Source organism: Oncorhynchus nerka, unplaced genomic scaffold (genome assembly GCF_034236695.1).
Source record: "Oncorhynchus nerka isolate Pitt River unplaced genomic scaffold, Oner_Uvic_2.0 unplaced_scaffold_1084, whole genome shotgun sequence".
NCBI classification, from domain to species: Eukaryota; Metazoa; Chordata; class Actinopteri; order Salmoniformes; family Salmonidae; genus Oncorhynchus; species Oncorhynchus nerka.
The window spans coordinates 46,130-58,454 of NW_027040232.1; the positions used below are offsets into that span (position 1 = coordinate 46,130).

Consider the following 12,325-nt stretch of genomic DNA (forward strand, 5'->3'; position numbering starts at 1 on the left):
TGATGATAATATTAATGACAACATGTATGAATTGACCTGTCTGACGATAACATGACAACATGTATGAATTGACCTGTCTGATGATAACATGACAACATGTATGAATTGACCTGTCTGATGATAACATGACAACATGTATGAATTGACCTGTCTGATGATAACATGACAACATGTATGAATTGACCTGTCTGATGATGATAATATTAATAACATAACATTACATTCACAGAAGTTAGAAAATAATAAAGGCATTAAAAATGGCATATGTCTATTTTTCTCTTGCATTCCTCCCTCATAGCATCACATGCCCATGGCTCCTCCTCTTCCCTCCTCCACCTCTTCCCCTTCATCACACATTACAGTGTAATGTCCTGCTGAACCACCAGGGGGCCCTAGAGACAGGGATAAGTGTCCTACATAGGGTTGCAAAATTGCTGAATATTTTAATAAATTCCCTCGTTTTCCCAAAATCACTTTTGGAGGATTCCCTGAATCAGGAGGGTATACGCAGGAAACATATATTTTGTATGCATTCTTCATATCTTAAATAAATCCTACAAAGCCAAGAGTCCAAATATTATTTTATTACAAATACAACCCGTGGTCCAACTGGAAACATAAAGAACAAGATCATATCAGAGATGTTATATCGACTTCGCAGCTAGATTAGAATGGTTTAACCATGGTCTCTTGACTGACTCTCACACCTACCAAGAGGGCGACGCACTACTAGAGACCTCTAGGTAGGATGTGTCATGGGATGAGCTGGGCTGCTCAAAACGAAAGGAAACTGTAGCGCTCTGCCATCGGGCTTCATTGTTTTCCAGTCGGCTGGCTGCGCCTGGAGTGTCTGAAAATGGACTCATCAAAAGTAAGACAATATAGTTCGGAAAGGAAAACTTAGTATGTTACTATTTTATCTGTAAACGTCCCTGAAAAGGTTGTTGATACAGTTAAGTAGCTACATTGTATCCGTTTCATATTTGATTTACAGCAACATGGAAGTGCGAGATCGACTCGATCAAAGTAACGGAAAAAGGGATTTACATGATGAAATGCAATAACGTGATGTAATAGATATTAATGTAGGCCTATGAACTATATATTCTAATCTTGCTATGAATTCATAACGCAGTAATATCATAGTAATGTATAGCTAGTACTTGGCACGTCATTCGAACGAGCGAATAAAGCGGGAAATAGTTTAGAATGTACTTTGTAACGTTAAAGGGTAAACTGTTGCGATTTACAATCAAGTGATGTTGTCAAGAGAACTAGTGTTCTCAACAATGACTATCTCATCCATTAAGTTTTATTACACGCCTAGACCCTAACCTGGTGTGGTCCTCAGTAAAAAAATACTTCAGACAAGACAGACTGTGTGTGTGTGTGTGTGTGTGTGTGTGTGTGTGTGTATAGGGGGTAGCTGCCTCTGAGAAGGAACAGAAGCCAGCAGGGGAGGAGAGTGAAGAGACGTCCAGCGAACCGTCCAGCACCTCTTCTGGAATGTGAGTGGACATAGAGGATATTAGTCCAGGGTGCGAATTATGGGTTGGCTCAAATAAACCGTCAGGGTTGGGAAGGTTACTTTCTAAATGTGATCTGTTACAGTTACAAGTTATCTGTCCAGAAATGTAATCGGTAACGGTTACCCACAAACTCAATAACTTAATCTGATTACACTCCGTTACTTTTAGATTACTTTCCCCTTAAGAGCCATTAGAAGAAGACAAAAATGTATGTTACCAATTGAACGACATCTATTGCAGGATAAATCACTGTTAAAGTTTACATAACTGGCTTTATATGGATGGAAAATGTATTTATGGGTTGGTTATGTAAATGTACTTTATGGGTTGGTTATGTAAATTTACTTTATGGGTTGGTTATGTAAATTTACTTTATGGGTTGGTTATGTAAATGTACTTTATGGGTTGGTTATGTAAATGTACTTTATGGGTTGGTTATGTAAATGTACTTTATGGGTTGGTTATGTAGGCTTCTTCAAAACCATCACTTTCAACCCCATATAATAATATGATTAAATTATATCTTTACATTAAAAACCAAAGTCTATCAGAATTCCAGTCATTCCAATAAATGTTATCCCCCTTGATGTTCAAGAATAGGACTTGGAAATAGCCAAAGTATTTAACCTGAGCATGACCCCAAAACTAAGGACTTAGCCAGCCTTACTCTGTTTATGATTTTGTTGTCATGGAGGACTGATTCGCCTCATTGATTCGAGTTGAAAAATAAATGCTGTTCTCATGGAACGGTGCTTTGCCAAGAGTGTGCAATGCTGTCATCAAGGCAAAGGGTGGCTACTTTAAAGAATGTCAAATACAACATATATTTTAATTTGTTCACTACATGATTCCTTAAGTGTTATTTCATAGTTTTGATGTCTTCACTATTATTCTACAATGTAGAAAATAGTCCAAATAAAGAAAAACCCTTGAATGAGGAGTGTCCAAACTGTTGACTGGTACTGTATTTATAATTTATAAGTCCAAAAATGGATGTAGCAACTACAGATTGGCCCTTTAAGCCTATCAAAAGTTTTAGGAAAAAAAGCCCCACTTTTATTCCACAGGCTGGGATCCTCACTATGCAGCTGTTATTCTATAGGCTGGGATCCTCACTATGCAGCTGTTATTCTATAGGCTGGGATCCTCACTATGCAGCTGTTATTCTATAGGCTGGGATCCTCACTATGCAGCTGTTATTCTATAGGCTGGGATCCTCACTATGCAGCTGTTATTCTATAGGCTGGGATCCTCACTATGCAGCTGTTATTCTATAGGCTGGGATCCACACTATGCAGCTGTTATTCTATAGGCTGGGATCCTCACTATGCAGCTGTTATTCTATAGGCTGGGATCCACACTATGCAGCTGTTGCAAGAGCACATTTTTCACTGGCTGTCCATTGATTTCAAAAACAATGATTGATAGGCAGCTTAAACATCTTGAATTCAACCATTATTGGGTTAAAATACACATTTAGATTTGTTATCAGCCATCTACAACCACCACAATCCGTAAGCTAAATGAGAGAGCAGCAGTGTGATCAATGAGCTATGTAGATCAATATTAAGTGATATCCGTATAGCCGTCATCCTTACCTCAAAGCGTTTCTTCAAGTTTGATACCGACAGCAGTCGCACCATTGGAAGACATAGCTTGGACTGTAGCCTACAAAAGTCTATTCCTGCTCTTTTCCCGCGATCCATCCAACACATTTGGTGTGTCATCATAGTGGTCTCTGACATCATAGTGGTCTCTGACATCATAGTGGTCTCTGATTGGTGGTCAGACTCGCTCAGGTGGAACAAACTTAAACTTGTGCCTTTTTTTCAATGCTGATTTAAATGTTATTGAGAAAACAAAGAAGTGTCAAAGATTTTTTTTCCACAAACATATTTTCTGAATTTAAAAGTAATCCTCAAAGTAATCATCAAGTTTTTCAAAAGTATCTGTAATCTGATTACAATATTTTTCCTGGTAACGTCAGTTTTTTTTGTAATCCCTAACATGTAATCCTTTACTCCCCAACCCTGTAAAACGTCTCCCTGTCCATGAATGGAACTGTAGAATTCTATAGCTGGCTAGACAGAGGTGCTGTCCACTCAGTAGTGCTGAATTTCAGCCTCAGTTGAGCTCCTTTAGACACATGGACATCCAATCCATCCAACAAGTATACGTTAAAACCTGTTAAGGCTAGGCAGAATATAGTCTTACCTTCAGTACTATGATTACTTTTGAGTAGTCTTACCTTCAGTACTATGATTACTTTTGAGTAGTCTTACCTTCAGTACTCTGATTACTTTTGAGTAGTCTTACCTTCAGTACTCTGATTGCTTTTGAGTAGTCTTACCTTCAGTACTCTGATTGCTTTTGAGTAGTCTTACCTTCAGTACTCTGATTGCTTTTGAGTAGTCTTACCTTCAGTACTCTGATTGCTTTTGAGTAGTCTTACCTTCAGTACTCTGATTGCTTTTGAGTAGTCTTACCTTCAGTACTCTGATTGTCACGGTGATAAAAGTAACTCTCCCTAAACGTTCAATACATTTTTCAGAAAAAAAGTTGGTCAACTGTGTTTACTTGTGTTTACCCTCCACTAGACCTACACCACTGCTGGTGGCCTACACTCTCACACGAGGCAATTTTACACACTTGAACACACTGGAACACACGCAGAACAGGAAGCCTACATTCAATATAATACATGAGTTGAATCAAAACATGTTTTACATCCTAGTTCATGAGTTGAATCAAAACATGTTTACACCCTAGTTCATGAGTTGAATCAAAACATGTTTACATCCTAGTTCATGAGTTGAATCAAAACATGTTTTACACCCTAGTTCATGAGTTGAATCAAAACATGTTTTACACCCTAGTTCATGAGTTGAATCAAAACATGTTTTACATCCTAGTTCATGAGTTGTCCATAATTCATGAATGTTTGGAGTCTTTACAGATCATTTGACATAAAACACTCCCTTTCTTTCCTTACATTCATTACATTTGACAGTTTTATTTGTCATTATTTAACAACAACCTTTTATTGCCTGTCATAACTCTTCTCATTACAGCCCCCCTTTGTCCCTGTTTTCCTGTCATGAGTGGCCTGGTAATGAAAGATCAGTATCTCAATGCATTCTTAGTTTAAATAGTTAGCAGGGCGTATACCACCACCACCCCCATTTACTTCACCCGCCACTTATCATTCTAGTGTATCTTCTTCAGATGTCGTTTACAGTTCATTTTCCCAACGGCACATGTAACTTTTGCCTTTCACATTTCCTGGCCCGTGAAAATGTCCCAATTTTAATATCCAAGTAGATACTTCTGTTTCTACCATTTACATGAGTCTCTCACCTGAGCTTGTTCTCTCTCTCCACGCTCACTCCACTCGCGCTCTCAGCACCCCGGTCCTGGTCTCACTCCACACGCGCTCTCAGCACCCTGGTCCTGGTTTATGGCTCGGACTCAGATAGGAGTGGTAAAAGTCACTGTCTCTCATTGCACGCCTTTGTTTCTCTTTCTTCAGCTGGTTAGGGAGGGTTTTGAGGTTTATACACAGTGGCTATGGTCAAATTATTCCTACCATGCATTAAGACACGATCTGACGTCACCTTCCATGATAACCTAAAGAAAACACAGATCAGAACAACATTCTACTGGCGACCTCTAGGAAGAGTTACCAGATCATGAAGTTAGAACCCTAACCCCTCGCAGAATTCCCACTTCAGGATCCCGTTCTGGTGAAATTTGTATCAAAACAAAAACACAACATGAAATCAGCAATACATATATCACAATACATACATCACAATCCATACATCACAATACATGCATCACAGTACATACATCACAATACATACATCACAATACATACATCACAACCCATACATCACAATCCATACATCACAGTACATGCATCACAGTACATACATCACAATACATACATCACAATACATACATCACAACCCATACATCACAATCCATACATCACAATACATACATCACAATCCATACATCACAATCCATACATCACAATACATACATCACAATCCATACATCACAATCCATACATCACAATACATACATCACAATCCATACAATCCAACCCATACATCACAACCCATACATCACAATCCATACATCACAATCCATACATCACAATCCATACATCACAATCCATACATCACAATACATACATCACAATCCATACATCACAATACATACATCACAATACATACATCACAATCCATACAATCCAACCCATACATCACAACCCATACATCACAATCCATACATCACAATCCATACATCACAATACATACATCACAATACATACATCACAATACATACATCACAATCCATACATCACAACCTATACATCACAACCCATACATCACAATCCATACATCACAACCCATACATCACATTCCATACATCACAGTACATACATCACAACCCATACATCACAACCCATACATCACAATCCATACATCACAGTACATACATCACAACCCATACATCACAATCCATACATCACAACCCATACATCACATTCCATACATCACAGTACATACATCACAACCCATACATCACAATCCATACATCACAATCCATTTGAAGTAACTGTCATCCTTTATTAACATAACGTTCTATATGCAGCCTGAACACAATACCAGTGTATAAGTACCACAACGACCAGGACCTCAGGGTCATTTACCCCTTTCAGACACGTGATGAAAAAATAACATGTTAAATCAAAAATAAACATATTCGAATAACTAATAGTTGATCATTCCTCATCAGGAATTTTTAGTATACAGGGCTTTAGACACCATTAAAATGTTTCTTCTCCCTTTCGTTCCCTGCCCTTCGGAAACCATTTAAATACCTCTTCAAAACATTTCCTAACTGAATTGAAAAGACCCCATCCAATAAATCCCACAACACGGCGACAGTATCTCTCCACCGAGTCTAACGATTCACTGGTCTCCTTAACCACCGCGCTACAATGTTCTTCCTGTTTGTGAACAAACATTTTAAAAGGTAGTTCTAGGTTTGGCAATCCCAATACCAATTCCTCGTGACCCCAGTTAATTTTAGGTTAGGTAACCCCTATACTAATTCCTCATGACCCCTCCACCCTTTCGTCCATGCTAGAATCCTATTCCAGAATAAGACGACATCAAACGTACATTTATTTAAAAATAAAACCACATAAAATGTCTCATGATTTAAAAAAAAACCAAGGCCTTCTGAGTTTATAAGGAGTGTTTGGCCATATCATTTAAATGTGTTATCTTTAGAATCAATTCCCCTGGCATTTCGCCTAGAATCTTCCACCCAAAATGCGTTTTCCTGTGGTAAATTTAGCCAATTTGTCATCGTAAGGAATCCGCAATAATTACATGTGGTTCTCTAACCCTTTCTCTTACCAAGGCGGCCGCCTAAGCCATTTCGTCTGCTTTACGATTACTATGGCGACTTGATCTGTACGACTAGTATGAGCTTCACATTTCACCACTGTTAATTTACTGGGTAACTGACATGCTTCTAATAAAGCCTCGCGTATGCGATTCACCCTCCCCAGGCAACGGCATTAACGATGCAGGATTCAAAGCACCAATCTTATGAAATTGTAGATTTTTCCCATTTAACGTGAACTCCCATTCTGTCCATCTTGCGCTAGTAACATGTTGTGCTTTCGTGCTGTTCACTATGGTTGCTACTGCGTGTGGAACATAGAGATCTAATTTTTGACCCATTGTAAAGGAAGCAGTGTTATGCAACACCATTTCTGCCGCCTGTATCGCTCTAAGGCACGGTGGCTCTAAGGCACGGTGGCTCTAAGGCACGGTGGTTCTAAGGCACGGTGGCTCTAAGGCACGGTGGCTCTAAGGCACGGTGGCTCTAAGGCACGGTGGCTCTAAGGCACGGTGGCATGGTGGCTCTAAGGCACGGTGGCTCTAAGGCACGGTGGCTCTAAGGCACGGTGGATCTAAGGCACGGTGGCTCTAAGGCTCTAAGGCACGGTGGCTCTAAGGCACGGTACCTCTAAGGCACGGTGGTTCAGTGGCACGGTGGCACGGTGGCTCTAAGGCATGGTGGCACGGTGGCTCTAAGACACGGTGGCACGGTGGCTCTAAGGCACGGTGGCTCTAAGGCATGGTGGCACGGAGGCTCTAAGGCACGGTGGCACGGTGGCTCTAAGGCACGGTGGCTCTAAGGCACGGTGGCTCTGTGGCTCTAAGGCATGGTGGCTCTAAGGCACGGTGGCTCTAAGGCACGGGTGCTCTAAGGCACGGTAGCACGGTGGCTCTAAGGCACGGTGGCACGGTGGCTCTAAGGCACGGTGGCACGGAGGCTCTAAGGCACGGTGGCACGGTGGCTCTAAGGCACGGTGGCTCTAAGGCACGGTGGCTCTGTGGCTCTAAGGCACGGTGGCTCTAAGGCACGGTGGCTCTAAGGCACGGGGGCTCTAAGGCACGGTAGCACGGTGGCTCTAAGGCATGGTGGCACGGTGGGTCTAAGGCACGGTGGCACGGTGGCTCTAAGGCACGGTGGCTCGGTGGCTCTAAGGCACGGTGGCTCTAAGGCACGGTGGCACGGTGGCTCTAAGGCACGGTGGCTCGGTGGCTCTAAGGCACGGTGGCTCTAAGGCTCTAAGGCACGGTGGCTCTAAGGCACGGTGGCTCTAAGGCACGGTGGCTCTAAGGCACGGTGGCTCTCATGCACGGTGGCTCTAAGGCACGGTGGCACGGTGGCTCTAAAGCACGGTGGCTCTAAGGCATGGTGGCACGGTGGCACGGTGGCTCTAAGGCACGGTGGCTCTAAGGCACGGTGGCTCTAAGGCACGGTGGCATTAAGGCTCTAAGGCACGGTGGCTCTAAGGCACGGTGGCACGGTGGCTCTAAGGCACGGTGGCTCTAAGGCATGGTGGCACGGTGGCTCTAAGGCACGGTGGCTCTAAGGCACGGTGGCACGGTGGCTCTAAGGCACGGTGGCTCGGTGGCTCTAAGGCACGGTAGCTCTAAGGCACGGTGGCTCTAAGGCATGGTGGCACGGTGGCTCTAAGGCACGGTGGCACGGTGGCTCTAAGGCACGGTGGCACGGTGGCTCTAAGGCACGGTGGCTCGGTGGCTCTAAAGCACGGTGGCTCTAAGGCACGGTGGCTCGGTGGCTCTAAGGTACGGTGGCTCTAAGGCACGGTGGCTCTAAGGCACGGTGGCTTTAAGGCACAGTGGCACGGTGGCTCTAAGGCACGGTGGCACGGTGGCTCTAAGGCACGGTGGCTCTAAGGCTCTAAGGCACGGTGGTTCTAAGGCACGGTGGCTCTAAGGCACGGTGGCTCTAAGGCACGGTGGCTCTAATGCACGGTGGCTCTAAGGCACGGTGGCTCTAAGGCACGGTGGCTCTAAGACATGGTGGCACGGTGGCTCTAAGGCACAGTGGCTCTAAGGCACGGTGGCTCTAAGGCACGGTGGCACGGTGGCTCTAAGGCACGGTGTCACAGTGGCTCTAAGGCACAGTGGCATTCCTGTATCCACCGAGTCTAGCGATTTACTCCAGTACATTACTGGTCTTTCTCATCTCTATGAACCACTTTAAATCAAAATTGTATTGGTCACATTGGTCACTGTAGCGAAATGCTTGTGCTTCTAGTTCCGACCATGCAGTAATATCTAACAAGTAATCTAACAATTTCACAACAACTACCTTAGACACACAAGTGTAAAGGAATGATTAATAATATTTACATATAAATATATGGATGAGCGATGGCCGAACGGCATAGGCAAGATGCAGTAGATGGTATAGATTACAGTATATACATATGAGATGAGTAATGTAGGGTATGTAAAAATATATAAAGTGGCATTGTTTAAGTGACTAGTGATACATTTATTACATCCCATTTTTAATTATTAAAGTGTCTAGAGATTGAGTCTGTATGTTGGTAGCAGCCACTCAATGTTAGTGATGGCTGTTTAACAGTCTGATGGCCTTGAGATAAACTGAAAAACAGCTTCTTTCATCTGCTAACCAGACTCAATTGCACAGGGTGGGGTCGAGACCCAAGGTCTCGAGCTTAATGACGAGTTTGGAGGGTACTATGGTGTTAAATTCTGAGCTGTAAGCGATGAACAGCATTCTTGCATAGGTATTCCTCTTGTCCAGATGGGTTAGGCAGTGTGCTGTGTGATTGCGTCGTCTGTGGACCTATTGGGGCGGGAAGCAAATTGGAGTGGGTCTAGGGTGTCAGGTAGGGTGGAGGTGATATGGTCATTGACTAGTCTCTCAAAGCACTTGATGATGACGGAAGTGAGTGCTACAGGGCGATAGTCATTTAGCTCAGTTACCTTAGCTTTCTTGGGAACAGTAACAATGGTGGCCCTCTTGAAGCATGTGGGAACAGCAGACTGGGATAGGGGTCGATTGAATATGTCCATAAACACACCAGCCAGCTGGTCTGCGCAAGCTCTGAGGACGCGGCTGGGGATGCCGTCTGGGCTGGCAGCCTTGCGAGGGTTAACACATTTAAATATTTTTCTCACGTTGGCTGCGGTGAAGGAGAGCCCACAGGTTTTGGTGGCGGGCCATGTCAGTGGCACTGTATTGTCCTCAAAGCGAGCAAAGAAGTTGTTTAGTTTGTCTGGGAGCAAGACATCCTGGTCCGCGACGGGGCTGGTTTTCTTTTTGTAGTCCGTAATTGACTGTTAGACCCTGCCACATACGTCTCATGTCTGAGCCGTTGAATTGCGACTCTACTTTGTCTCTATACTGACGCTTAGCTTGTTTGATTGCCTTGAGGAAGGAATAGCTACACTGTTTGTATTCAGTCATGTTTCCGGTCGCCTTGCCATGATTAAACGAGTGGTTCGTGCTTTCAGTTTTGCGTGAATGCTGCCATCAATCCACGGTTTCTGATTGGGGAAGGTTTTAATAGTCACTGTAGGTACCAAATCACCAATGCACTTGCTAATAAACTCGCTCACCGAATCAGCGTATACGTCAATGTTGTTGTCCGATGCTATCCAGAACATTTCCCAGTCCACGTGATCGAATCAATCTTGAAGCGTGGAATCAGATTGGTCGGACCAGCGTTGAACAGACCTGAGCACGGCGTTTCCTGTTTAAGTTTCTGTCTATAGGCTGGGAGCAACAAAATGGAGTCATGGTCAGATTTGCTGAAAGGAGGGCGAGGAGGGCTTTGTATGCATCGCGGAAACTTATCGATCGAACAGAGACTATACTAGGAGAAAATTCCATTCTTGCTAATCTCAAAACGATTAGTTGTTGCTCTTTTGAAAAAGATGCAAACTGTTGTATAGCGGAATTTCCTTCGAATGCAGGAGGTTCCAGTGTCACCTTATACTCATTCTTCCAATGTCCGATTGTCCTACATATAAAACAGGGAGCTATCCCCTTTTATGTTTTTTTCCCCGCTACGTTTCTTAGTCTTATCTTGGCCATTGAAACTATAGTTTCAACTATAGTACTACCCTGATTTTCTCTATGGCCCTATTCACCCCTTGCACGTCTGCGAGGTGAGCAGAGTTATATTCTACTCTCAAAACATCGTCTTGAATTAAATCTACTACCCCGCAATTACCGTTTTGATCACAGGGTTCAAACCTGCCATCAAAGCAGAAGTGTAAATTCTATCAATACACTCCCGTACCCAGTCTTTCTGTGGCAGCATACTGGTACTCATTCTGGGTTTATCGTGGTGCATATTTTGTTGATAGAATGCTGGCATCAAAACGCTGGTATATTGAGCTTTTGATTCTGGTTTAATGTCTTTGTGCCAAGTCATAATTGCCTCCGTGAATTTTTTATTAGATTGGAATTCTCCGTCAGCAGGTAAATGTTGTCCAATTTCATCTAATTTGCTCAATTTTTTCCATATTCCAGCCGAATTGGTAGAATGCTCGTGCGCTTCTTTCAGTGCCTCCATGGCTTTATTAAACACTGCTAGCTCTATATTGCAGGGATAAATGGGACCGTTTGTCGCCATATAAATAGTTATTATTCCCTAAACACCCCCCGACGGTGTTCAGGGTATTTTAGATTTCTTCACTCCCATCTATAATACACACCTTCTATTAGCTATTTTCTAAGATAGCACAACACACTCCCCCGGATAATAATTCATTGGTCACGGCACTTAATACTTTCTATTAGAAAAATAGCTCCTGCAAATTTATTACGGAGAATACGGATTACTTAATGGCTTTCTCCTGTATCTCCTCCAATATCCCTATTATTGATAACACTCATCACCAAAATGATTCACACTTGTCTTCCTATTTCCACATAATCTGCCATGGTTCACTACCCCAACAGGGCACAAAACAAACCTCCTTCACACATACAAACTCACACCCTGTGCTCTCACGGCCACTGTGACTGGGCCTTTTGCCCTTCTTACTGGTCTATATACCGTTACACTATGGTTTTACCCTCCACAGGACTACCCTGTTTAGGTCTTCCTCTCTCTCTAGGAGATGTTACCCTCCACAGGACTACCCTGTTTAGGTCTTCCTCTCTCTCTAGGAGATTTTACCCTCCACAGGACTACCCTGTATAGGTCTTCCTCTCTCTCTAGGAGATTTTACCCTCCACAGGACTACCCTGTTCAGGACTTCCTCTCTCTCTAGGAGATTTTACCCTCCACAGGACTACCCTGTTTAGGTATTCCTCTCTCTCTAGGAGATTTTACCCTCCACAGGACTACCCTGTTCAGGACTTCCTCTCTCTCTAGGAGATTTTACCCTCCACAGGACTACCCTGTT

At 43.2% G+C, this 12,325-nt stretch overlaps 1 protein-coding gene across 2 annotated transcripts in view; it reads left to right on the plus strand.

Moving 5' to 3' along the window:
• Nucleotides 1-767: 767 nt before the first annotated feature.
• LOC135570133 (caspase recruitment domain-containing protein 8-like) overlaps nt 768-12,325 on the plus strand; it is a 40,265-nt gene continuing 28,707 nt past the window's right edge. For both annotated transcript variants that reach the window (XM_065016203.1, XM_065016205.1), the window contains exons 1-2: nt 768-871; nt 1,420-1,508. In XM_065016203.1, the coding sequence (XP_064872275.1) occupies nt 857-871; nt 1,420-1,508 (104 nt within the window). In that variant the 5' untranslated portion in view covers nt 768-856. The remainder of the gene's footprint in view (nt 872-1,419; nt 1,509-12,325) is intronic.